Raw genomic sequence first — 23,491 nt, forward strand, 5'->3', positions numbered from 1 at the left:
AGATCACTTGTGGTGGACTTTCTGGAAGGTCTAAGCTGGGCTGTGGGAGTCAGGATGCAGGAGAAAGGACATGCGTGTGGGGGCACAGAGGGGTCCCCATCCCCTGCAGAGCCAAGGCCCAAGCGGAGGAGGAGGAGGAGGAGGACTAGGCACTGATGGCTCCTTTCACTTAACCCCACGCTGGGACTTGGGGGCTAAAGGGAAAGGCCTGCGAGGCGGAAAGGGGGAGGCCCCCCGAGGCCCACCAGGCCGCCGCACCTGTGGGCCTGGAGCTCAGCCGGCACACGGAGGAGCCTGAGGACCGGTCTCCGGACCTGCCCCCTCTCTGCGGCCTCATCACGTCCCACTGGCCGCCGCTGCGCAGGAACCCCGGCTCCAGGACCCTGCCCAGTTCTGTGGCGCCCCCGGGAGGGCGGGGCGGGGCGGGGTTGAGGTAGTGGGGAGAGCTGGCTTCTCCCTGGTGACCCAGCAGTGCAGCTGAGGAAGCGGGGTGGACAGAGCTGACACCTGCGAGGAAGGAAAGGTGGGCAAAAACAGGGGTGTCAGCGTGGAGGGTGACTACAGCTCAGAACAGACTCCGAGGGGCCCTGGGGACGGCAGCAATGGCCGGGGGATGAGGCCCAGCAGCTACTGCCGTAACTTTCACCCCCATGCCGCTGGCGTGAGACAAGAGGCAGAGGGTGGCCGAACCAACCCAAGTCCCACTCCTGGCTCCTCCGATGAATCCTTCTCTGCTACCCTCACGGTGGACCCCTGCAGGTTCCCCAGGTGGGGCACTCCCAAAGCCAGGGTCGGGCTGTTCACACTCAGGAGCCTTCCCTGAGCTTCTCCCCAAAGCCAACCCGCCGGTTTCCCTTGGGGTGACCAGAGACAGAAAAGGACAGAGACTGCGTCCAGCTTGGCACAGCATCCCCGTTCCTCCAGGCTGTGGGCGCTTTGCTGAGGGGGTCTGGGCCCAGCCCTCTGGCTCAGGAACTGCAGGAAGGGCCCCTTGTGCCTGGGGAACGTGGGAGCGCCCTTCCTGGCGTGTTTCGTGGGGCCTACGGAGTCTCCGCTTCCTTCCAGCCCCATCGTCTCTGCGTCTGGGTGAGGGGAAGCCCTGTTTGGGGGAGAGGGTGCGCATGGACATGGGGTTTGTGGCCACCCAGGCCGGTGGGTTGGCTCATTCTGTCCATTCCCACAGACGAAAGGTAATTGTGGTGCCTCTGGCAGATCTTCAGGCCTTTACTGCCGAGCCGGGACAGGCCGGCTTCTCTGCATCTGCCTGCTGTGCCTCGCCCGGCCTCCTGCCCCCGGCCCGTGGGCTCCAGCTCAGGTGTCCAGTTACAGGGGCGTGCTGGGCCGCAGGTGCCAGCCCAGAGACTGTGGCGGAGGGTGTGGAAGCCTTCCTTGGACCATCATAGCTGGGGAGACCCACATTCAAAAGCCTGCTCTCTCCTGGGATCACCCTCTCGGGGAGTGGATGGACGGGTACCTCCACCCGAGCACACGGGACTCTGGTGGCTTCTCCAACCGCCTAGCTCCTCTGGGGGCTTGATGGCAATGGACCTTGCTAATTTTCATCTCCTATTGTAGCTGGTTTCCAAGGCAATTCTATCGCCAAGGACAATGTAAAAAAGACCTAACATTCCCAGGCCCCCCCCCCCAGGGATTTTGCCTTCACCAGGGTGGGGTACAGCTTGGGCCCTGGGTGTTTTGAAGTCAGCTTGGGTGATTTGAGTAGGCAGCCACTGTGAGAAGCTCGGTCGCACGTCTCCCCTTTCCCGACGTGCCAGATGCTGGCTATTCATTCACACCGTGAGAAGTTAAAGAGGGACAGGAGAGATGCACGCCTCTAGCTTTTAGTAAAGACCCTAAAATCTGGCAAAGAGTCCCTCAAGTCTGCTTCAGCGGCGAGTGCCAAGGGGCACTCAGCGGCTGTGGGCAGCTTCACTTCAGCCCTGGGGCTTCCAAGCGATGAGTGACAGGGACGTGTTTTCACTGCTGCCACCTCCCCGACACGCAGGAGTGTCCGACGGACTCCTGTGCCCAGAGCGCTCCCCACCGTCCACTGGGGGCTTGACGCTAAGCATCACGGGCCATGGGGGACCACGGTCCTTAGGAGGAGTGAGCTTCTGGAGGAAAAGGGAAGGTTTCTCACCAAGGCTGGGGCCTCCCCAGCGCCCGTCAGAGTCTCAGGGCAAAGATGCACCCAGTTCCACCACATCCGCAGAAGCTTTCTCATGCACAACACTCACCTTCCTCTCTCCCCTTCGACACAGACAACGCAACAAAGACAGGACAGGAAGAGGTGGCAAGGCAAAGCGAGGGGCGAGGGGCACTTGGGCAATGCAGGCACCGGACAGTCATTAGCCATGGATCGTTCATCCAGAGCTGCTCAAGCAAGGTCAAGGTCAGAGACGTTGGCACCTCCCACTGGTCTCCAAGGAGAGAAAAGGCATGGCACGAGACTGAGTTCAGCTCCTTGACCCAGACGGATGGTGCCAGCCCCGCTCCAGGTAGACAGGTGTGATGGAACGTGAGCTGACCTCGGACGCCCTGGACTCGGGCCCTGTCTCCTGCCGACTGGCTGGGCGCCTTGGCAAGCCACTGCTCCCCTGAGCCGCGGTCCCTGCCTCTACCTGTCTTGCAGGGCCACGGGGCCAGGCGCCCGCCAGCAGGCGGGCTTCACTGCGCCCCGTGTAAGCTGGCAGCGGAAGGCGGCCTCTTAGTCTCCCCTGTGCACACAGAGGAAGATGGACGGGCTCTCCAAAGATGGTTTTAAATTAGTTGGTTCTAGAAACCAGCAATGTGGAGGCTGAGTAGATCCTGTCTTTTTGCAGGGTTGACAAAAGAAAAAAGCTGGCCCCAGGGACGCTGGAGACCTGGGGACCTTCTCCTCAACCTCCGGGTCACCACAGCCACTCTGCAGGTGGCGGATGTGGCTGCAGGTCCTTTCAAGCCGCGTTTGAGCTCTCAGGGAAAATTCCTCACGTGCTGCTTTTCTTTTCCCAGCTCTAGGTGACCACAGACATAAAAATCTGTAAGAGGAGGCATCCGGCTCCTACTATTCCCGACCCACCTCCGAGCGGCAGTGCACGGTTTGTGGGTTCTCAGATTCCCGGGGGTCAGATCAGTGCTCTGGAGTCGGGGGGGGGGGTCCCCAGCCGACGTCACAGTCCGTCTTCCGGCCCCAGCTGCCCACAAGGCAGCGGCTGTCACAGCAACAAGCAAAGGGCTGTCACCCCTTTCTGAGCCCCCAGCACCACCCTCTGTCCCCGAAGCCCTCAGGACTGCAAGTTGACTAAACACTCCCAGCAGGAGGCTGTGACGGGCATGGGGAGCCTGCGGAAGGCGGCCCTGTCTTGGCCACGCAGGAGGCTGCTCCTGCCGCACCGCAGGGCTGGGGGGCACCTCGTGCGGGCAGCGGGACAGCGGGACGGCGCCAGGTCTCGGGCCTCGTGAACGGACACACCTGTTAGCGGACGAGACAGACACGCAGAAAGCAGCCAGCCCGAGTCAGACACAGCCAGCAGGCCGCCCCCAGGGCCACCGGTGCGTCTGGAGGCGCCGCGAAGCCAAAGCCATGCAGGCGCAGGCCGCTGAGGCACACAGCGCTGCTCACTTTCTCCCAGCTGCTTCTGCAGCAGCTGCAGCTCCTGCTGGGCCGCGGCCAGGGAGACCGCAGGGGTCTCACAGCAGCCCAGGAAGGGCAGGCCGGCGGCCGGGCTGAAGGGCGGGAAACGGGGCGGCGCTGGGGGCAGTGGAGCCTGAGGGAGGCTGGCCAGCCTGGGTGTGGAGGGGAGACGGAGGCCTAGAGACAGTCAGGAAAGAGGAGACACGCATTAGAAGGGAGGGCAGGAAGAGGCAGAGGTGAAACCCCTGCGCTGGCGGCGCCTGGGGTGCCCGAGCTGGCCAGTGGCGCCACCGCCGGGGCTGGCCGGGCTGAGCCCTGCTCCTGGGGGTGACCTGCACAGTCCCTGGGAGAGGCAAGGGGGCCTGGCGAGACTCGCCACAGCACGGCCTCTCTCCGCGGGGCGGGCAGGCCAGGGGGCTGCGCCCAAGGCTCCCGGCCCCTGGGGCTGTCTCCGGCATGCCCAGCACTGCCTCTGTGATGAGACCACCTACTCCTGGAATCCTCTGGGGAAAGCGTCAGCGCCTGTCTTGACAGGGCAGAGGCGGCCAAGGTCTTTGGGGAAATCTGCTTTAATCACGTGTGCACTCAAGGCTCATGGGACAAAGGAGAAGCCAGTCAGCGTGTTCATTCCCCAGAGGAAACCCCAGGCCTCACCAGTGGTCCAGGCGCAAGGGTTAGAGACCCGCGCGGCAGGTCCTTCAGGCCCTACTGGGGCGCAGGGCCTGGGGACGAGCATTTGAAGACCAGTCGCTGTGTGCGTGACACACCCACGTACAGACAGGCTTCTGGGGAGCCCACAGGGGTCTGTCCTCTCCCTCAGGAACCGCCAGCAGGCAGGTAGCCCCTGGCCAGGCAGGGCAAGACTGACCCATGGAATGTCACCCCAGAAGGTCATGGCTGCCCAACCACTTCCTCGCCCGGGAAACTCACTCGGTCGGCGGCAGAGTGGCACTGCGAGACGCAGACGTTGCCAGGGGCCCCATCCAGACCTCCCAGACTTCCAGGCTTTTGCCCTCTCTCCGTGACACCCCGAAGCATTTACGCAGATGCCCATGGAGCTGGGTGAGCAGCCCCGTGATTTCTTGTCCACTCTGGCCCAGAAACTGAGTCCAGCCCCAGGAGGTGTGGGGACACTTCCTTAAAACTTGGGGCGACTTCTCAGAAGGGACAGTGGCAGCAGAAGGGAAGCGCCGGCCTTGCCAGAAGACAAGGCGCGGGCGCCGGAGCTTGGGAGGTGCTCCTCGAGGGAAGCCGCCCGCCGGCAAGCACCCCGAGTCCCCGGAGCGGCCTGCAGCCTCCTGGCTGGTCCCAGGACGGGCACCATGGATGCAGCAGGGGCTGCACCTGTCAGGATGCGGGGGGTGGCCTGGTCGGGGAGGTCCTGCCCGCAGAGACTGGGCACCCTCAGCGTGCCGTGCCCTGACCCTGAGAGGCTCACGTGCTGGTAGAAAGGGAAGAAGGGTGGGGTGGAGCTCGTGGGTTTCCTTGCGCTCCCTGGCCTGTAATCCTAAGAGATTCCTCTTTGCTGCCTGGGTGAAATGAAAGAAAGATGAAAACACTGTGCTTAAAAGCGACGCGCCCGAGGCAGGGCAAACCTGGTAGGCAGACCCAGTCTGTGCGGGCCACCCCTTTCTCGAGAGCTCCCCGCAGAGGCACGCAGGCACAGCTACGGTTCAAGATGGCTCTCGGCTTGGTCTAGGACCGGCTGCGCGAGACTTTGGCAGTGGGGACAGGCGGGGAGAGCAGCTGGAGCCGCCCTGGCTGTGGCCTACCTGGATGGGCCCGGCTGGCCTCCCGGGGGGGGCTCGGGGGGGCTGGCAGGCTGGTGGGGTTGCTGCGGGGCTCCGCCTTAACCCCCTGAGAGGCACCGGTGGCTGCTGGTTTAGGAGACAGCGCAGCAGCGTGACTCGAGTGCTGGAGGGAATCTACAAAACCCACGAACGAAAGAAAACGTTGGGTGCTCTACAGGAAGTGGGGTCCCGCCCTGGAGCCAAGCAGGGCAGCGACCAGGGCAGAACTCTGCTTCCAGGGCGAGCCCCGGCCCAGCCCTGGGAGCTGCCCTAGGCTCTGAGGCCACCGCAGCGGGGCCAGCAGGCTCGGGCCGTCGGCCACGAGCCACACCAGGCAGGACAGGCCGCCTCAGTGGACACCCGGCTCCCCAGGGACCCGCCAGAAAGCAGCTAGCAAGAGCGCTGCGGAGGTGGAGGTCCCTACGACTCAGGCCGGCCACGGGGCAGCGGAGGGAAGGCGCCGCCTCCCCTCCGTGGGGCCCCTCCGTGGCTCACCGCCGGCCTCACCGCGGGCAGTGGCGGCCGGGGTGGCAGGCCACGCGGGCCCCCTGCAGCCAGGGGCTGCACTGGCCCGACCCGAGGGAACTGGGCTTGGCGCGAAGGCTCCCAGGACTCTGTGCGGCCTGACGCACACCGAGGCAGAGCCGCAGGCCTAGTTATGGGGGGCACTCAGCCTCGATAAAGCGCTCTGGCTCAGAGAGCGGGGTTACCTGAGCCCCCGGGCGAGGCTTCCTGCTCCTCGTAGTGCGTGCGCTCGCTGGCCACCTCCATGTCGGAGGAGGCTTCCAGCTCGTCGGACAGGAAGGAGGAGCTGCTCGGGGAGCGGGGGCAGTCGGACGGGGCCTGGCTGCCGGAGGGGCTGAGGGAGCGGGCGTCCAGCTTGGCCTGCAGCACCTCGATCACCTTCTCCTTCTCCTGCAGCTCCCTGCTGAGCCTGGGACGGGGAGGACATGGAGCAGGCAGGTCACTGGGCAGCCGGACCGGCCAAGCCATTAAGTCAAGGGTGGGGGGGCTTCTGCAGAGTACAGGTGCCCCATCGCTGCTGGGGTGGACACTCGGTGGGGCACAGAGAGGGCGCTCCAGGGCTGCCCGGCGGCGTGGCCACACGCACTGAGGGCGCGGGCACTCGCTGGGCCTCAGGCTCGCTGCCTAAAGCTTGCCCCCAGCACAGCTGCACTCGGGGGCTCTTGGCCTGGCTTCACCAAGACAAGCCCAGACGCCAGAGGGAAGCCCCGAGGGCGGCACAGCATCCAGGCTACACCTTCAGAGCAGTGACGCCTCTGGCGACGGGGTCTAGCCGAGCCTGTGCCCAGGCGGGTTCGGATGAGCGCAAGGACATGCCGGCCCTCCCCACCGGTGCTGGAGAAGCACCGCAGGCCCGACACACACAGGACGCAGAGCGACCCCGCTAGCGGCTTCTCTGGGGCCCCCAGCCCGCAGCTCACTGTGCATGGTCAGGAGCCGTGGGGCCCGGAGCTTTCCCAGGGCCCCCTAATATGTCTCGTTTCCCCCAAGGCAGTGGGTGACTATTAAACCAGCTGCCAACTCCCCTCAGGCTAAGTCACTTGGCAGAAAGCACAGCCTGTCTTACACACTCAGGACAGCAGCGCCCTGGGCGTGCCGAGGGCCCTGGAACTAGCTCAGCGCTAGTCAGATGACTGGGGGCTAACCCTGGAGAAAGGAACCCCACAGGACCAGAGCAAAGGAGAGTAAAGCTTTGAGTGAGGGCACAGTGAGCGTCCCCCGCTCCGCTCCACCTGTCTCCACCCGTGACGCTGCTGCTCCCGTCCCTTGGGCCTTTCCCCTGGCTCCTCGGCCGGATTCTGGTTTGCGTTACCTGAGGGCCAGCGGTTCGAGTCCAGCTTGATCTTTTTCACTTTTATGATCCTCTGCAAACACATTCAGAGAGAAACCGTAAGAGATTTAGCAGGGTCCACGCCACACGTTACCGACGCGGGGTCCGTTACCCGACAACAGAGGACCCCGGCAGGACACGCGGGAGCACCCCCCCGGGGCTCAGGCTGTGTGCACAGGGGCCACCTGGAGGCTTCCTGAGCTCCAGACAGACCTTCCCCTACGGGGAGGATGGACGTCGCCATCCGACTCCCTCTGCCCCATCAGTTAGGGATGTTTAGAAGGTGCTTGCCCAGCCTCCCTCTGGAATATTCGCGCCTCCAGGCCCGCAAAGACGGGTTTCCAGGCATGTGGCCTGCGTCCCGCCATAGCTGTCTGGGCGACCTGCTCCTGCTTCTGCAAACAGGCCTGTCACCCTCCGCTCAGGACACGGGCGGCTGGCCCCGCGGACCTGCCGTACGCCCCCGGTCTCGCAGGAGAGTCTAAGCAGAGGGCTCCCATGATTACCACATTCCTGACCCTGGTGTTACGACATCCCAGAGGGTACGGCGCTCCACACGCCGTGTGAAGCACATTCTAGAAGGCACTGCGCGGTCACGGAGGCTGCGCCAGGACGAGGCACCAGCCCTGAGCATGGCAGCGCCCAGGCTGGTCTCGCGCTCTGGCTTCAGGGCTCTTGGCGCTGTCCGGAGCCTTCCTGTGCCACCCCTCACCCAGTGCCAGAGGACACAGCAGCCTCCTCCCCCAGGCATCACGCCCCGGGCTTGGCAGTGTCTACAGTGTCGGGGCGTTGTCTCTGGGCTGTGTTCTGATTCTCTGCTGGTCCCCAGAGACCAGGTGGATGCAGGACTCTGGGATCCCCCCCACCCCCAAGGAGCGTTGGCTCAGAGGGCCCCGCCCCAGCCCACTTACTGGTGCTGAGCTTGCAGGCCAGCCTCTCTGTCAGCTGCGCCCCCTGGGCGAGCTGCTCGCGGAAGCTCTGCCCCAGGTAGTAGTCGATGTCGTTGCTTCTCAGGAGATCCTCAAAAGACTTTACTGTGTCCTTTGCATGCTGGGTGAGGAGATAGCAGATACCTCTCCCCTCTCGTATTTTCTGGCGCAGGTAGGATAGTTCTCGGGCCTGATCCTGAATTAGGGAATCGTATTTCCTAACGCAGGAAAGGGGCCAGGAGGGAGGGCAGGGTGAGTGAGGAGTTAACGGTGGCTTCAGGAGACATTTCTATGAGAACACCTCCAGGGGGCCCTCCAGCCCCCAGCTGAGCGTCCCCCTCCCCTCGAAGAGATATTTAAGCGTAAATTCTGCTCAGAGAAACTACTGTGTCAGACTGTGGTGGGCCTCTGCGCTACTCACAGGCCCAAGAGGGCACCTGAGCTCCCTGGGGCGCTGACAGGCTGGGTTGCACAGCCTCTCGGCACCAGCAGAGTGTGGGCTCCGAGGCATGCCACGGGCACCACAAATAAACTGAGTAGAGCCGCTGAACCCTGGTGCCAATCTTAAATCAGGACCGGCCCTCTCGTGCCTTCTAGCTCAAAGACCATGAGCCTGATGATGGCAAACTGGGTCTGTGAAGACGGTCAAAGGGACAAGGCCCTGCCGCTCTCAGCAGGAAGGGGAGGCTATTCTCCACCCCCTTAAATCTGCAAGGGCCCTGTGCCCTTTGATTAGTATCACCGAGTGGCCACCACCCATGGAGGCCCCGGGACACAAGGAGCCAACAGAGGAAGAGGAGGCTGCAACACAGTGCCAGCCTGAATACAGCAGGCGTCCGGCCAGGTGGACCCTGTGGGTGACCGCTCCCGGCTCCTACAGGCAACAGCCTTGCTGCGAGAGCCACCCAGCTGAGCCCAGTCAGCCCACCAGAAGTATCGTCTGAGGCCGTGAAGGCTTGAGGTGGTTGGCTGCTCGGCACAGATACGGGGCCGTGCAAGCAGGGCGTCTACCCAGCGTCTTTCAGCACGAAGCAGCCACTCAAACCCCAATCACTGCAAACGGGCCTGAGGGCTTGTATGTCAGGCCCCATGATAGCACTCGAGTGAACGCATTTAACTCTAATCACCACCCTTTACCAGAGTCTCTCAGCCTCGCTTCACAGGCCGAGGAACGGGCTCAGAAAAGCGAGGCAGGCTACAAGCGAGCCCCTGCCAGCGCTGGGCTGGCTCCAGTCTGAGTAGGCCGTGTGCCGTCACTGTGTGTTCCCAAGGGGAGGCCCGAGACGCCTAGTGTGTCCCCTGGGGCCTGCCGGCCTTTCCTCAGACCTGCCCTCTGACGGGGGGCCGGGTCCCCTCCCGTCTGCCCCATCCGCACCCACTCGGGCTCCCGCCCCACCCTTACCCAGGCCAGGAGGCGGATCTCAGCTCCTCTGCCAGCTTCCCCTCCAGCCCAGTTTTCGGGAGCTGGGCCTCCAGCTGGGACACTCTCTGGACCAGACTGTCCAGATCCTTTTTAGCCTGCAGCCCCGGAGGGTAGAAAGCCCCCGTGCCGTCGGACAGCCACCCTTCATCCTCGTCAGTGATGCTGTGGGGCGAAGATCCCTCGAGGGGGCCAACAGCCTTCAGCTTTCGGGGTCTCTCCAGGCTAGAGGAGTAATCGCTCGTAACGGACAGGGAGCGGACCCGACTCTTGAGGTTCTGGATGAGCTTGTTGGCGTTCTGCAGCTGGGTCTTCAGCTCTCTGATGTTCTTGTGTAGGACAGAGACGTCTTCTGACTTCCCACGTGCCTGGAACTCGTCCTGCTTCCCCAGCCGGCTCTCCAGGGACGTCCTCCCAGGGGGGCTGGCCAGGGCGGTGGCTGAGCGCCCCTGCGGAGAGCACAGCCCATCCATCAGGAAGGAGTCCCCAAGGCTGTCGTGTTCCTCGCACTCTGAAAAAGAGCACCAGACATGGTCCTGAGCAAGGGCGCGGCAGCCCTGCACGGGCGGCGGGCCGGGCCCGGGGACGCAGAATCGGAGAAGCGGGGCGCTGCTCAGTCGGCGCTGGGGTGGCCTCTGCTGCAGTCGCTGCTCTCGCGCCTGCACCTCAGCCATGGGAACTTCTATTTTGCTGTTTTTCTCTTTCCCATTTCAATTCGATCACTGTCCCGCCAGTCCTAGCCCTTCCATAATGGGGAAAACTGCTTCCACTGTACGGCTTGCATAATCTCGGCAGCTCATCGGGTCTCTTTATTCATTAGTAGCATGGGCATTTTTTCCCTGTACAATAATGATAACTATTATCGTTATCACTATTGTATAATTCTGTATAATAGTAATTAATTGGAGAGCCAATTAATTAATCAGATATAATTCTGTATAATAATAATTAACTGGCGATTCTTAAAAACGAATCGCTGTTGGGAAATTCATTGCAGAGACTCAGCTCACACAGCCTCCTTTCGGGTGAGAGCTGTCCTGCGGACACCCTGCCCCTCATTACTCCTGGGTCCTCTCCAACCTACAGCAGCTGCCCGCCCCTCCTCGCTCATCGGCCGCGGGCGGGGATGTGGGCCGCCCGCTGGGAGCCGGCTCCGGGAGGCAAGGTGAGCCCCGTGCCCAAGCTCTCACCGGGGCTGGTGGTCTCCTCCCGCTCAGCCTCGTTCTCGCTGCGGCCGCAGGTCTCGTAGCCCAGGTCCTGGAGGTCTACCTGGACCTGCTTGCTGTCTTGCTTCACCAAGGATTCGCCTGCTGGAAGAGACAGACGCTGCAGAAGAGCTGAGCTTCCCACACATGCCCTGGGCCTCGACAGCCCCCAGCAGCAGGGGTCAGGACTGGCCTCAGGTCCTTCTCCACAGGATGTGCTGGCCTTCGCCAGCTCCTGCTGCAGAGAAACTGAGCTCAGATGCACCAGGCTCCTCAGGTTAGGCATTGCATATTATCATCTGGTGAAGCCAAATGAAGCCATGTTTGAATGGAACCCAAATAATTTGGACTCCCGAGGCCTGTAGATCGACACTGTCCAGTAAGGTAGCTACTAGCCAGATGCGGCTATTTTATGTAAAATTAACTAAAATTTAAGAGAACTTTAAATTCCCAAGTTGAACTAAACTTCACGCGCCCCACAATCACATGTGATGGTGACATAGAACACCCTCATCTCTGCAGGAAATTCTGTCAGACCAACAATGAAGATGCCTCTTGCAAGGATCTGATGTAGGACGAAGAAGAGGCAGAGCGTTGAGCGATACCAGAAACCAGCGCACCCATGTCGCGTTTCCTGCCTCTACTCTCGCTGCGCTAGCACTTTATACCTTCATTCCTCTCTGCTGTCTGCAGCCCGAAGGTGGATGTGGCCCTCACTGCTGCAGGACTAGGTCGGGACTAAGCCTGCTTTCTTGCTGGGCCAGGTGTGCAAGGCATGTGGCCTCCCAGAGCCGACGACGCGGGGCTGGGTGCGACTTACTCAGCATGGCCCTGTATTTCTCCAGCTGGTTCGCCTGGGCAAAGACAGTGGCTTCTGATATCAGCAGCTTCTCCTGGAGATCCTGGTAGCGCTGTCTGCACTGTGCCAGCTGGGACCGCAGGTGCTTGGTGGACCCCGGGAGGCCACATTCGGACGGAGGCCCAGGGGCACGGTCCTGGGACCGGCGATCCAGCTGTGGAAAGAGCCAGCCCGGGGGCAGGGCAGCCAAGGTCACGTGTCTTGAAGTGATGGCCAAATCCCTGCCCCCTCCCGGCCCATCACAGCACCCCTCTGCCACATGGCAGTTCCTGGCAGTCCAGACAGTTCCTGCTGCCCGGGGCTCGTGATTAATGCAGCCCTGAGTCCAGAATGGCAGCACCTCTCAAGCGGCAGAGGGGCTCGGGGAGGTTTGTCCTGAGAAGGTGGAAGGCCATCCTCGTGGCCCTGCACCTGCCTCCGTGGGCCCACAGGGCTCTCTGCACTGCCCATTCCCTAAGAGGTTGCTGACACCCCACTGAGGCCCAGCAAGAGACCCTGGGAGGAGCGGTGACGAAAACGGAGTGCTATGCGGGGCATCTCATCAACACCGCCTGTCTGGGCCCCTGAAAGCCCAGGGCTCCTGGCACTGCATCGGTGAAACCATCCGCTTTTGTGCCACCCTCTCCCCACCCAATATGGAGCCCCTACAGGGCAGAGACCGGCTCTCCCGGTCTGGTGTGCCATCTGGAAAACTAAGCACTCGAGAAAGATTCACGGAAGATGAATCACTCAAGAGCTGTCAGGAGAGGATGCAGCCAGAGCACCGCCCGCCTCCCGGGCAGGAGAGTGTCCCCGCTGCCTGGGGCGCCATGACCCCGGCAGAACCGGCTTCACCTGCTCCCACACTTACTTGGCCTGGATGCTGGGCGCCCACTGGGAGGGCCGCCCCGAGAGCCAGGCTGCGGGGTCTGCGGCAGGGTCTTGCAGCCACAGCCTTCTCCTCTGGGTGCTGCTGCCTCCCCGCGGAGTCAGCCGGCTCCGTGCTCGTCCCACCGAGCCCCGGGGCCCGGGGCGCCAGGAGTTCCGGTGCCAGCTTGCTCTTGCTCTCCCTGCTGCTCAGCACCAGCTGTTCTTTGAGGAGGCTGATGATGTTGTGGGCATTTTTCAGTTTTCTCTGGAGCTTCCTGCACTCAGCCTGAAGGCAGCTCTCGCTCGGATCCCCCTTGGCTCCCATGGTCTCTGCCATCACCTCGCCCTTCTCCTTGTCTTCCTCCATCTCCCATCCGTCAGACATTGCTTCTCCCATCTGCTCTTTCAGCTCTGCATTCTCCAGGCACAGGCTCAGCATGGTGTTCCTGCAGGAGATGCGGTCGGGTCCACGCTCGGTCCCTGCCACCCACATCTCAACCCACCAGACTCAGAGACACCCCCGAGAACGAGATGACCTTGCAGACCTACAGCAACACTCCCTGTCATCTCAGATGAGAAAACCAGGACTCAGAGAGGGGCAGAGACTTGCCTGTGCTCCCATGGCTGCTCAGGGCAGCGCCACAGCTGAGACCTTGGACTCAGACATCTGGCCCACCTGGACCCTGGCCACCTGGCGCCAACCTGTACCCAGCCCACCTGCACCAGGCCACCTGCACCAGGCCACTGCCCTACCTGGATCCCGGCCACCTGGCCCACCTGCACCAGGCCACCGGCCTACCTGCACTCCAGCCATGCAGCCCACCTGCACCCCGGCCACCCAGTCCCACGCTCTAATGTTCAGTGGCTTCTGTAATAAATAAACAAGGGCACCTGCACTGTTAAGAAGGAAGAAGAAAGACCTTGCCTGGGACAAGTTTATTATTACGGTTTCTACAATTCTCTTATTTGCAACCAGCCACTTTTTAACCCCTAGATGAGAAATGGGAGCCTATGAACACATCAGAATAGAAGACTCTAATCAGAACCACAATCCAAGGCGCTCAGGTAGCTGTCTGCTTTCATCCGCTCTTGTGACGGGAGGCCACCTTCAGACCTGGCCCCCACCCTCTCCCCTACAGCACCTGCTGCACAAAACACTCACACTTTGGTGAAAAAATGGGCCGAACAACTCACTTCTGGATTGCAGACCACCTTCCCTGTCATCAAGCCCTCTCCTAGCAACCAGGTGGCTTTTTCCCTCCTGGAGCTTCCTTTGATGTAACAGAAGGATCACAGCCCCTGTCGGGTACTGGGTTGCAAATGAAATGACACCGGCAGGGTGGCTCAGGGTCGCCACCAGCAGAGAGGCCATTTTATGCGCTGCGCTAGCTGCTTCCCCGGCGAGCAACACCAGAACCTGCGAGGGGCTCGTGGGAAACCGTACAGCTAAGGCCGAGGCGGAACCCGTCAGTTCCACGGGTGAGTCTTGAGCACTGTGAGGAGCTGGAGACACGGGGAACCAGGAATTCACCTGCAGGGGGCACTGGTGGGGGCCGTGGGGGGAGCAGCCATTGACCTTGGCCTGGATTGGTTTTCTCAGAATCCTGAGGTCTCAGAGTCAAGAGTAAAGTCCCTCTTTATGGGAATCAGGGAAGAAAGTGCTTCCGGATGTGGAAACCCTGCGCGGGGCAGTTCCTTGATGGACCAAAAGGGGCAGGAATTTTACCAAAAACAAGGTAGAGCGGAGTGAAAGGGCTACATGTGTAGTAGAGAAGGGAATGTTCAATGTTATGCTTTGTGTTCGCGGGAGACCTACCGTCCCCACATGCACAAAATTTGCATGGAAGATGGAGATGCATGTCACACAGACCCCGTCGCCACCGTCAGTGATTGTCGAGGTTGGGTGGAGACTCCAACCTCACACGCTTGCAGGTTAATAACTCCAGGGAATAAAGAAAATGTTTCCGAGGAGCCTCTGCAGGTGGTCTGATCGCAGGTTCCACCGCAGACTCCAAAGAGGCGCTACTGCGGTTCCCCACCGTGACAACGCCACTCAGAGTATGTGACAAGGTCAAAGTAAACTTCATGCCTTACGCTTGGAGAGCTTAAGGAGAGAAGTATGATAATACAGAGTCAATGAACCAGCGTCAGGAATAATCAAGAGAAGTCTCCCAAAATGGCCCAGGGAGCTCCTCATGGACAGTCACGGCACCTGAGTCACCAGAACTTTCTAGGCCTGAGTTTCCTTGACTATGAAACAAGGGACATGCAGATGCCAAGGGGCTCTTCAGCTAATTCTCTGACTCAGGGACACTTACATGCCAAGGAGTTGCCGGGGGGGGGGGGGCGACAGGACATGGGCTGGATTGATGATTATGGCCCAGGAATCAATGACAGATGGTCTCGCCCTACATCATCAGCATCTTTGGAAAAAGCCATAGACGGCAATGACCGACCCAGGCCAAGCGTCTCACGGGCAGGCCCCTGATGCGGTATGTCCTACCTGATGTGGGCCACGGAGGAGAATCCAGCTTCCTCAATCTGAGCCTTCAGCTCCTTCAGCTCCCCCTCAGCCTTCCTCCTCGCCTCTAAGTGCTGGTGGGTCTCAGCCCTCAGGTGAAGTATTTCCTCCTGAAGACCCCTGTTCCCATCTGCTCCCCTAAGGGGAGGCGGGGGGAAAGATGTCTTCTGGGTCTCCACGGCTGCCAGGCTTTTCTCCAAAGCCACCTTGATGACCTGAAAGAGAATTACAGTTTAAAGAAGTCAGGCATCAGGCTGCAAAAGCAGCATTTAATGGTAGTGAAACCTGGACCTAAAATAAGCATCCCCGAGACGTCTCGGCCTGAGGACCCTGGAGGCTGGCATGGGTGGGGAGGACGCACCACAGGGGAGGCGCAACTGTCATCGGGAGCAGGATGAGAGGACTCCAGAGGGCACAGCGCAAATTACAAACACACATTGATGGCTGAGGGTTAAACAGCAACGTGTGGCCGCTGTGACTCTCCTCCTTGAGTGACAGGTTCCGTCTCCTCACAGATCACAGGCCTTGCTAGCATGTGCATCCTTGCCTACGACATCAGGCTGCAACACCAGAGCCCAAAGCCTGAGGATGCGCCCAGAGCTGTCTCCAAAAAGACAGGATCTGGGGTTCACAGCTGCAGCCCCCGAATGTGGGTGCAGCCAAAAGGAAGACAAGGCAAGGCTCACTCCTGCGGGGCCGGCAAGGACCGGGCAGAGGAGAGGCGGCCTGCCCAGCACACATCCCCCCGTTTGGTTCTTACCCCTGAGTTGCGCTGCCAGCTTGACGCCCCTACAGGCCTAAGCACGTGAGAAGAGAGAGGGCAGAAATGTGCCAGCAACACCTTTCTTTCCATTTTTGAGGATTATTCTTGAAGTTATTCCTCAGGGCTTCAACTAAAGCAGAACATATCATTTCCCTCAGTGAGAACTTCTTTTTAACTTTCGGGCTCTTGAGGGTCACCTTGGTCCCTCCCTAGTCTTCCCCCTGCCCTGAAGAGAGTAAAAAGCTGAAAATAATCTACACCAGGTTTGTCTGTTGCAAACAGGATTTTTGCCCACCTGCCCCAATACACCCCTAGGCCGTCTTGGGGGCTTCACTTCACTTCAGGTTAATCTGTACCTCCCAGTACTCCACTCTCCGGGGTAACTATCTGTGGGTCAGACTGCTTCGTTTCTACACAGTCTGACTGGTGCTTGTCAATGAATTTGTTCTGCTTCTACAGCGTCATTTCCTCTGTTATCAAAGTCATTAAAGTACTCGCTGCGTCCCATAGTCACGGAGAGACCTCTCTGTTAGAGATGCTCAGTAGAATTAATTACATGCTTTATACTTTCATGCAGGTTGCAACTGCGTGAACACACCAGGGCCCAGAGCAGCTGAAATGGATCAGTGGCTGATAGAGCTGCCGGCTTGGCTCGGTCAATGTGCTCGGTGCTGCCTTTGGTCTCCTAGCTGAAGCTGGCAGACCTAGGCTGGGGGCATGGGGGTGGGGGTGGCCCACAGCTCGGCTGCAGCCTGGCACTTCGCTGCACACTACGAGGCCGAGGAGAAGTGAGCCCTTGCCAAAGAAGATCCTCGGACACGTTGTTCATTCCCTGGGAATCTGGTTCCACCTGGGGCTGCAACCCTGGGCTCTAGGAGGCTCCTGGGTGTCTGCCCTGGAGGGCCCCACCGCCCGGCGCCATGAGGCCTGTGCCCAGCTCTGCCTGTGCCACCCAGCACGTGGGACAAGCCAGGGAGGAGGGGCTGGAGAAAGGAGCTGTTGCGGCTCACTCCTCTCCTAAACTGTGTGGCATTGTGCTTCTGTACAAATGCTGTCCAGCTAGCCTAACTGGGCACTGCCTCTGTGAACATGGGCACTGGCAGCTTTTCTGAACCTTAAGGGTTTCTCCTGCTTAAAGGAAAGTCACACTTTAATAATACAAACCTACTTTTTAAGTGCTTTCTTTCAGTGCATGGTGTCTTCTTCTATTGATTGAAATATACCTCGTTTCTCTAAAAAGGGGAAATTAGAGTGGAATATTCAGACCAGGGGGGAACTTATGGCATATCCGGTCTCACTTCCCACTTTTTAATGAGAAAATAGACCTCACTTGTGGCCAGGCGAATTTGGGTTTTCAAAATTCCTCTTAGAGGAAGCTGACTTTGGCTAACTCGTCATTAAATTTTCATTCATGACAAGTGACTCAAGATAGAGCTGTCACACAGGTTCTTCTCATCCATGAAAGCTAGTCTGTCTTTCTTTCCCTAGGAAAAAACCCATGGGCTGGCCCTTCCTGGTGGCACAGCAGGTTAAAGCACAGCACTGAGAAGCTAAAGCCACTTCATCATGAGTTCGATTCCCGCCTGCCCCAGAGGGGGACAACATGGTGTGGCAGACCTCTCCTGACCCGCTTGCTGCTCCCCTCAGCAGTGTACTTCGTCGATCTGCCTGTTCTGCTCCCCACTCTGTCTCTGATGAAGCCTTTCACTGCCCCCTGAGCCTCTGGCCTGCACCCCAGTTCTGTATGCACAAATAAATAAATCTTTAAAAAAGAAAAACCTGGGCTCCCAGCACATGTGACATGAATTCTTTAGGGCTATTGTTGATTACCTCTCTCAAAGGTGTTTTTTTCACCTCTCCTAATATCCATGGTGTCACGCAGCACTGTGTGCCGGGACCCTCTTGCCTGCGAGGTCTTGCAGACCTGATCTCCTGCTGCAGGCAGGAGATTATTTTTGTCCCTGTCACTTCCCAGCTTTCACAGCGCTATGTTCTCACAGAGTTGAGGCACTGGAGACCATCTCTCCTAAAAACTCAGTGTCTTAAGCCTCTGAATTTTGCCTCCTTCTTTGAACTTGAATCTTTATTAACTTTTCTCCATTGCAAAAGCCTAGGTGAAGAAACACAGGGATGGATTACTCTAGGTCCTTCCACATGAATTTCCTAGGGGTTAGCTGTAGATCTGACCCTGCTTAAGGATGGGCTCTAGGGGAGACACCTGAGGAGAACTGCTGTCGTGGGCAGACCTGACATTTCCTGATAAGGGTGATTCCAAACAGAAGGACAGAGCAACTTGTGCTGGCCACATGGTGGTCCTGGCCTTGGAGGGTCAGAAGCTGGATGTGTTTGTGAGGGCAGTGTGTGGACGCTGGAGGCTACGAGGACAGGGCAAGGAGCAGCGCAGTCTCCTGACATCTCAAGGGACCTTTCCAGGGAAACAAGCAAGTGGGTTTTTGAGAATCTGGACACGGAACACTTATGGCAAATGAGTTTTATTTAAATGGTAGCAGGAGAGTCACACCCTCAGACTCCAAAAAAGTTGAAGTAAGTTGACAATGAGTTCATCTACCTCCTACCCCGGACAGAAGCTGATCAAGAAAAGGTGATGGGAAGAGAAGTGATGCTTACCCCAGGAATTCTTCATCCACCAGACATAGACCGTCTAGTATGAGTCAAGCCCCGACCCACGGGTTTGTTAACTGAGCATTGCTAAGAATCTGCTGCGCCCAGGGCTAGGGCCCTGCAAGGGGACAACAGGTGCCCCGTGTAGCGGTGTCACCCGGTGCTGAGGACTCACCTCAGAATGCCATCGGGTGGCGCTCTCCACACTAGGCTCTAAGAAAGAAGGTTGAGGACCGGCTTCGGAGACCAGTCGGCGGACCCCTGGGAAGCAGAATGAACTGCGCCCCGGGGTGGTTCAGCCAGTCACTCTGGCCGTGCTCTAGCTGTGCCCTGCTCATCTGCTCTGAAGTTCACCTTGTCCCACAGCAGCACCCGCCACCAGTCACCTGCTGACACCCAATCGCTCCACCTCAGAGCGGGCATCTGCTCCTCCTGGGGACCCCCCTCCTGCCCAAGACGCCCAGGGAAGTGAGCAGTGGGGATTCTGACTGCTGGGCCCGTGGCGTTCCTGTTAATGTGGCGGCATGGCTGGGAGCACTCAGAAGCAGCAGACCGGACAGAGCGGGAGGCAGCTCATGCAGGAACTCGAGAGCGGCACGGGGCAGGCAGGGTTAGATCAGCAAAGAAGGGTCTCGGAAGCAGACAATGAAACGGTGCCGCGGACACGAGCTCATCCGGGACAGGACGGGTCCTCGAGAGCAGACGGCCGCACCATGGCAGTGGGGACTGTTACGTGGCCGTTCTCGTGGGTTTGCGAGCGGCTCCTCTTCTTCCCACACAGGAAATACAGAGGCCGACCCGGACTCCTAACAGTCCCGGCAGCTATCTCTGGAAACCCGGCTGCTGCTGCGGGTCAGGACTGCGTGCTCCCTCGGTGCCCAGGGTCACAGCGCGGCGGGCTCAGGAGGGCTGGCAGGCCGCAGGGCACCCACGCAGGGAGCCGAGGTGGGCATCAGGGTCGCTCTGGGAGGCTGGAGCTCCGAGGTGCAGCACGTGCAACTCTTGGGCTTGAGGACACGCTGGCTAGACCTTCGCCGGCAGCTGGCAGAACTACGGCGCCTTGGGAACACATTCTCGGATGTGAGGGGGGCTTGCTCTGGGGGTGTCACCTTCTGGCCACCGATGGGCCACAGGCTGGGCAGTTGGTCCAGTTGCCCAACACCATTGTCTTTTGTGTGGTGAGATCTCCCAAGAAGGACTCTGCCACGGCAGCGATCCAGTCCTGTCGGAGGTCCTCGGGGGGGACGCCCCCGAAGCAGGGCCAGGCCCCCCCACCCACGGCTCCCTGTCTTCTTTGCTGTCTCTCTGTTACAACAGCCAAGAGAGGAAGCGTCCCTGGTCTTGTTGCAAGTAAGCATTCTTCTGAAGTTAGAGCTACAGCAGACACACGGGAGCAAAGACAGGGAGGGGCAGGCACAGGTGTGAGAGACAGGCGCACCCCAGTGGGGAGGCTGGAGAGAGGTGGCGAGGGTAGGGCAGGCGAAGTGACAGAGGCTCAGAACAGGAAGACGACGGGGACTGGGTCACATAAGACCACGACACCTCCTCGCTCTAAGTGCACAAGGGCTGCAGGGGAGCGCCAGACCCCGAGGGCGGGGAGCCGCCACGGGGCCCCCAGAGCCTGAGACTTACTTGTGGGTGGCTGTTATGTGCAGCCTCCTCTTCAATGCTGTCGGTGAACTCCGTGCTTGCATCCTCGGTGTCGTCGCCTGCGGCTGCACCTGGAAGGAAATCCAGAAGAGAAAGGTGACTCCTTTCACAGATGGCTTCCAAGAGCAGGTAAAATGACCTGCTTTTGCCGTCCGCCTCTGATTCCCTCCTTTCCCATCCGCATGGCCCCGTAGCCAGCAGGGCTGACGGGCGCCCACGTGCCAAGTCTGTGGAGGAGCCCCCTGGCCGAGTCCCTCATGTGTCCCCTCACACTCAAGCCCAAGCCTCAGCCACGAGCAGACTTTCATTCAAGGCCAAGGAAGTGGCTGCCGCGCAGGGTGGCGGCTGCTCCCACCTATTTCCAGGGCACCTCTGCTATTCCTTGACTTGGTTACGTAACAACTTTCACTTCTGCAAAATGAGCCCACGTGACTCACCTTTGTCCCGCCTGCTAGAGCCCCATCAGAGCAGCCCTGCTCCTCTCATGACTCCCATTGCTGGGTCAGTATGCCTGGGTGACAGGAGAGGTCAGGTCCAAAAGCACAGAACGGTCCAGGTGCTTCCTTGATCCCCCTCCTCCCTGTCTCTCAAATTGTGTCTAATGCCAACATTCCTTGTGGGTTTCTTCACCCAAGTGGAACTGAGTTCATTCTTTCGTTCCCCAGAGACGGACACTGTCACCCCGGGCAGACCTTTCCACACTCTCACCAAGGGAGTTTGTGTCTGGCCCCAGGCGTGTTACAGAACTGACCAACAGACATTTTTGCAGTTCTTTGTGTGCACTGAGAAGTGCGGTAGACCCTGGCCCCAAGAGGCTGCCGAACCCTGGAAATGCGGCTGGCGTGACTGAACTTTTAATTAAAGTTCATACAGCTACTTTTGGCCAGTGGCTACCATACTGGACACAGATGTAGGACATTTCTTCCTTCACATTTGTTAGACTAAGACTGCCCAGTGAATTTTAGAGTAAGACCTGGGACTCACATTGTTGATTCATTTTGAAAATACAGGGATGTCTCATGCCTTGTTCATTTGAACACTAAGGAAAACCTACTGCAAATCTCCCTGGATTTTAAAGAACCGGCCCAAGAAGAGAAACTTGAGATCTGGTTCTGACCCAGACCTTGGCAACCAAGATCTTAAAAACGCCTGCTCTCGCTGGGCTCAACCGATTGGGTAACCTGTCCCTGCACAGAGTTAGTCCTGGAATAACTGATTCAGGTTGGATTGACTGGTGAGAAAACACAGCTTTATCATGGTCTTCTTCCAAGACTGAAGAAGCTGTTCCAGAGCCCACACATCGGAGGCTGAGCAGCTCCGAGTGGACAACGAACAGTCACCACATTCTACAGAGGGGAACACGGCCGATTCACACCTGCCTTCCCTCTCTGGCATCTGACATTTGTATCAGAATATTGGCAATGATCCGGTCTTCCTTAAATTACTAAAAGGTAGTAATCAGCATGTTTTTCTAACTGAATCTAATGACAAATTCCAAGGACGTGGTAACTTCATACAACAGATGTGATGCTGTAGCAAGGCAGAACCCCGTCCAGAAGCCCTACCCACAGCGGGCACCTCTGTGACACTAGCTTGGAAGCAGACGCTGCAGGCAGACTTCAGCACTTCCTCTTTCAAAGCAGCCCAGAACCACCTCACTCGGAACACGGTTGCTTGGGGCTGAACGAGCACCTCCAAGCCGTGGCTGCAAAGGAGATGCTCGAAGCCAGGCGGCATATCCACTCAAGGCCCTCCATGTCTGTGATGCCTGCCTGAACAATCTTTCCCTGCACAGCAGGAGAGCTCAGGATCATTTTTTCCCTGCAAAGACAGTGAACTGTCCCACTGAGGGACAGAGGAAGAGAATATACTTTGCACAGTGACTCTGAGTGCTGGACTAGAAAATTGTCCTGTAGTTGGAGAAAATTCAGTTCTGTGTGGTCATGGCCACACCGTTCTTAGTGGTTGTGTAGCCAGGTTGGGCCACATCCAAGATGATTCCTGGTCTGGGTCTCAGGAGCAAGGTAAGCGGGGACTGACCGCTAGTAAGCGCTGGTCACCGGCCTTCCTGCTCCCCGTCAGCCTTCCTGGTGGCACACACGCATTTCTAGGTAAGGCGCTCTCCGGTTCATTCAAGAGCAAGAGTCCTCGGCTCTGGCTTCAGGCCTTAAGTGAAGACAAGGCACAGGTGCCCGTCTCCTGCCAACACTCTGCCCGCTGGTGCTGGTGCTGCCCCTTCTTCCTTGCTTAGCTACAGTAGCTTCCGCAGGGAAGCTACAGGCATGGTTCAGCCTCTGGACAACTTTCAAAATTATTTTCTTATCAATTCGAATTAGAATGCTGAAAGCAAGTGTATTTGAGGGGTAGACTAAAAGTGAAAATATGTTATAGAAAATACTGGCATGAATTATCCTTTATATCAATTTCCATGAGCCATCCCTTTTCCCATTATCAATTCTTTTTCAAAACCAATGACAACAGAAGAACTTCTCTGTCTTGGAGTCAGTTTCTAATTTAAAGGTATGATGCTTGATAATGATGAATCTACTACATTTTTTTATATAAATACGAAATAAAGTGGTCTGTTACCTTAGAGACTTTGAAAGCTAAGAATCTGATCATTTTGATTTGTGTCTCTAGGTGTGGATATTTTATTAGAAACTTTTGAGGCCTTGATGCTGTGTCTCAAGTTGTGGTTCTTACAAATTTCTCTGGCTGGAGATGGCACTGATATCTCCCCCTTTTTTTTTAGATTTAGAAAGTTATTTTCCACCAGCTATCTTATTCTATAAAGCACTCAGGAATAAAGTCAGTCTCTAAAATACAATAAAATCCTTGGGCAAAAATGGATGTTTTGTGGGGCTTTTCATATTGAGGAAGGTGAAATTAAGAGCCAGGAGCCAAACTGTTTACACAGATTTCTGCTCCGCTGTTAGTTCAGTTTATGGCAGCCACCACCTTCTCCTAACTCAGCTTCCGCTCTCCTTAGAGCTGAGTGACACCCAGCTGGATGTAGTGAACTTGGACCGAGTTTGTTGCTTCTGAAGTGCTTACCACAGCGCCTGGCACAGTGTGTGCTCAATAAATACTGCCCTTAGTGCTATTGTTATTGTCGGTAAACAGAGGCAGCTGATGGGTTTCTCAATTTAGAGTTGAAAAAAGGTGGGGGGGAGGCATTGAGGGTTGTAAATGTAACCGGCAGAGGCATGTTTTCTACCCAAGGTAGTGACTAGGTGACCCTGACTGAAGCCACCTGCCCTTCACCTCTCTCAAGTTTCTCTCAGCAGGAGACCTTGAGAGAATGCTCTGATCTCCTCGCTTCACAGCACAGCTGAAGAACATGGAGTTGTCAGTGAAGCTGGATGAAATCCGGTGCTTTACAAGCAGCAGCCATCATCAATTGCAAGGCGGG

At 58.3% G+C, this 23,491-nt stretch overlaps 1 protein-coding gene across 5 annotated transcripts in view; it reads right to left on the reverse strand.

The window, feature by feature from the left end:
- PDE4DIP (phosphodiesterase 4D interacting protein) overlaps positions 1-23,491 on the reverse strand; it is a 131,945-nt gene that overhangs the window by 12,380 nt on the left and 96,074 nt on the right. For 2 of the 5 annotated variants that reach the window (XM_012730071.1, XM_012730072.1), the window contains 12 exons: positions 20,062-20,150; positions 15,027-15,259; positions 12,525-12,969; positions 11,636-11,828; positions 10,801-10,920; positions 9,593-10,121; positions 8,173-8,408; positions 7,244-7,295; positions 6,117-6,340; positions 5,389-5,541; positions 3,605-3,793; positions 259-507 (listed from right to left, as the gene is read on the reverse strand). In XM_012730071.1, the coding sequence (XP_012585525.1) occupies positions 259-507; positions 3,605-3,793; positions 5,389-5,541; positions 6,117-6,340; positions 7,244-7,295; positions 8,173-8,408; positions 9,593-10,121; positions 10,801-10,920; positions 11,636-11,828; positions 12,525-12,969; positions 15,027-15,259; positions 20,062-20,150 (2,712 nt within the window). Of the gene's footprint in view, positions 1-258; positions 508-3,604; positions 3,794-5,388; positions 5,542-6,116; positions 6,341-7,243; positions 7,296-8,172; positions 8,409-9,592; positions 10,122-10,800; positions 10,921-11,635; positions 11,829-12,524; positions 12,970-15,026; positions 15,260-18,283; positions 19,804-20,061; positions 20,151-23,491 lie in introns of those variants that run through there. The other 3 variants (XM_012730069.1, XM_012730070.1, XM_012730073.1) reach the window with 3 other exon arrangements.

This window comes from Condylura cristata, unplaced genomic scaffold (assembly GCF_000260355.1).
Source record: "Condylura cristata isolate star-nosed mole 26May11 unplaced genomic scaffold, ConCri1.0 scaffold00026, whole genome shotgun sequence".
Taxonomy (NCBI): Eukaryota; Metazoa; Chordata; class Mammalia; order Eulipotyphla; family Talpidae; genus Condylura; species Condylura cristata.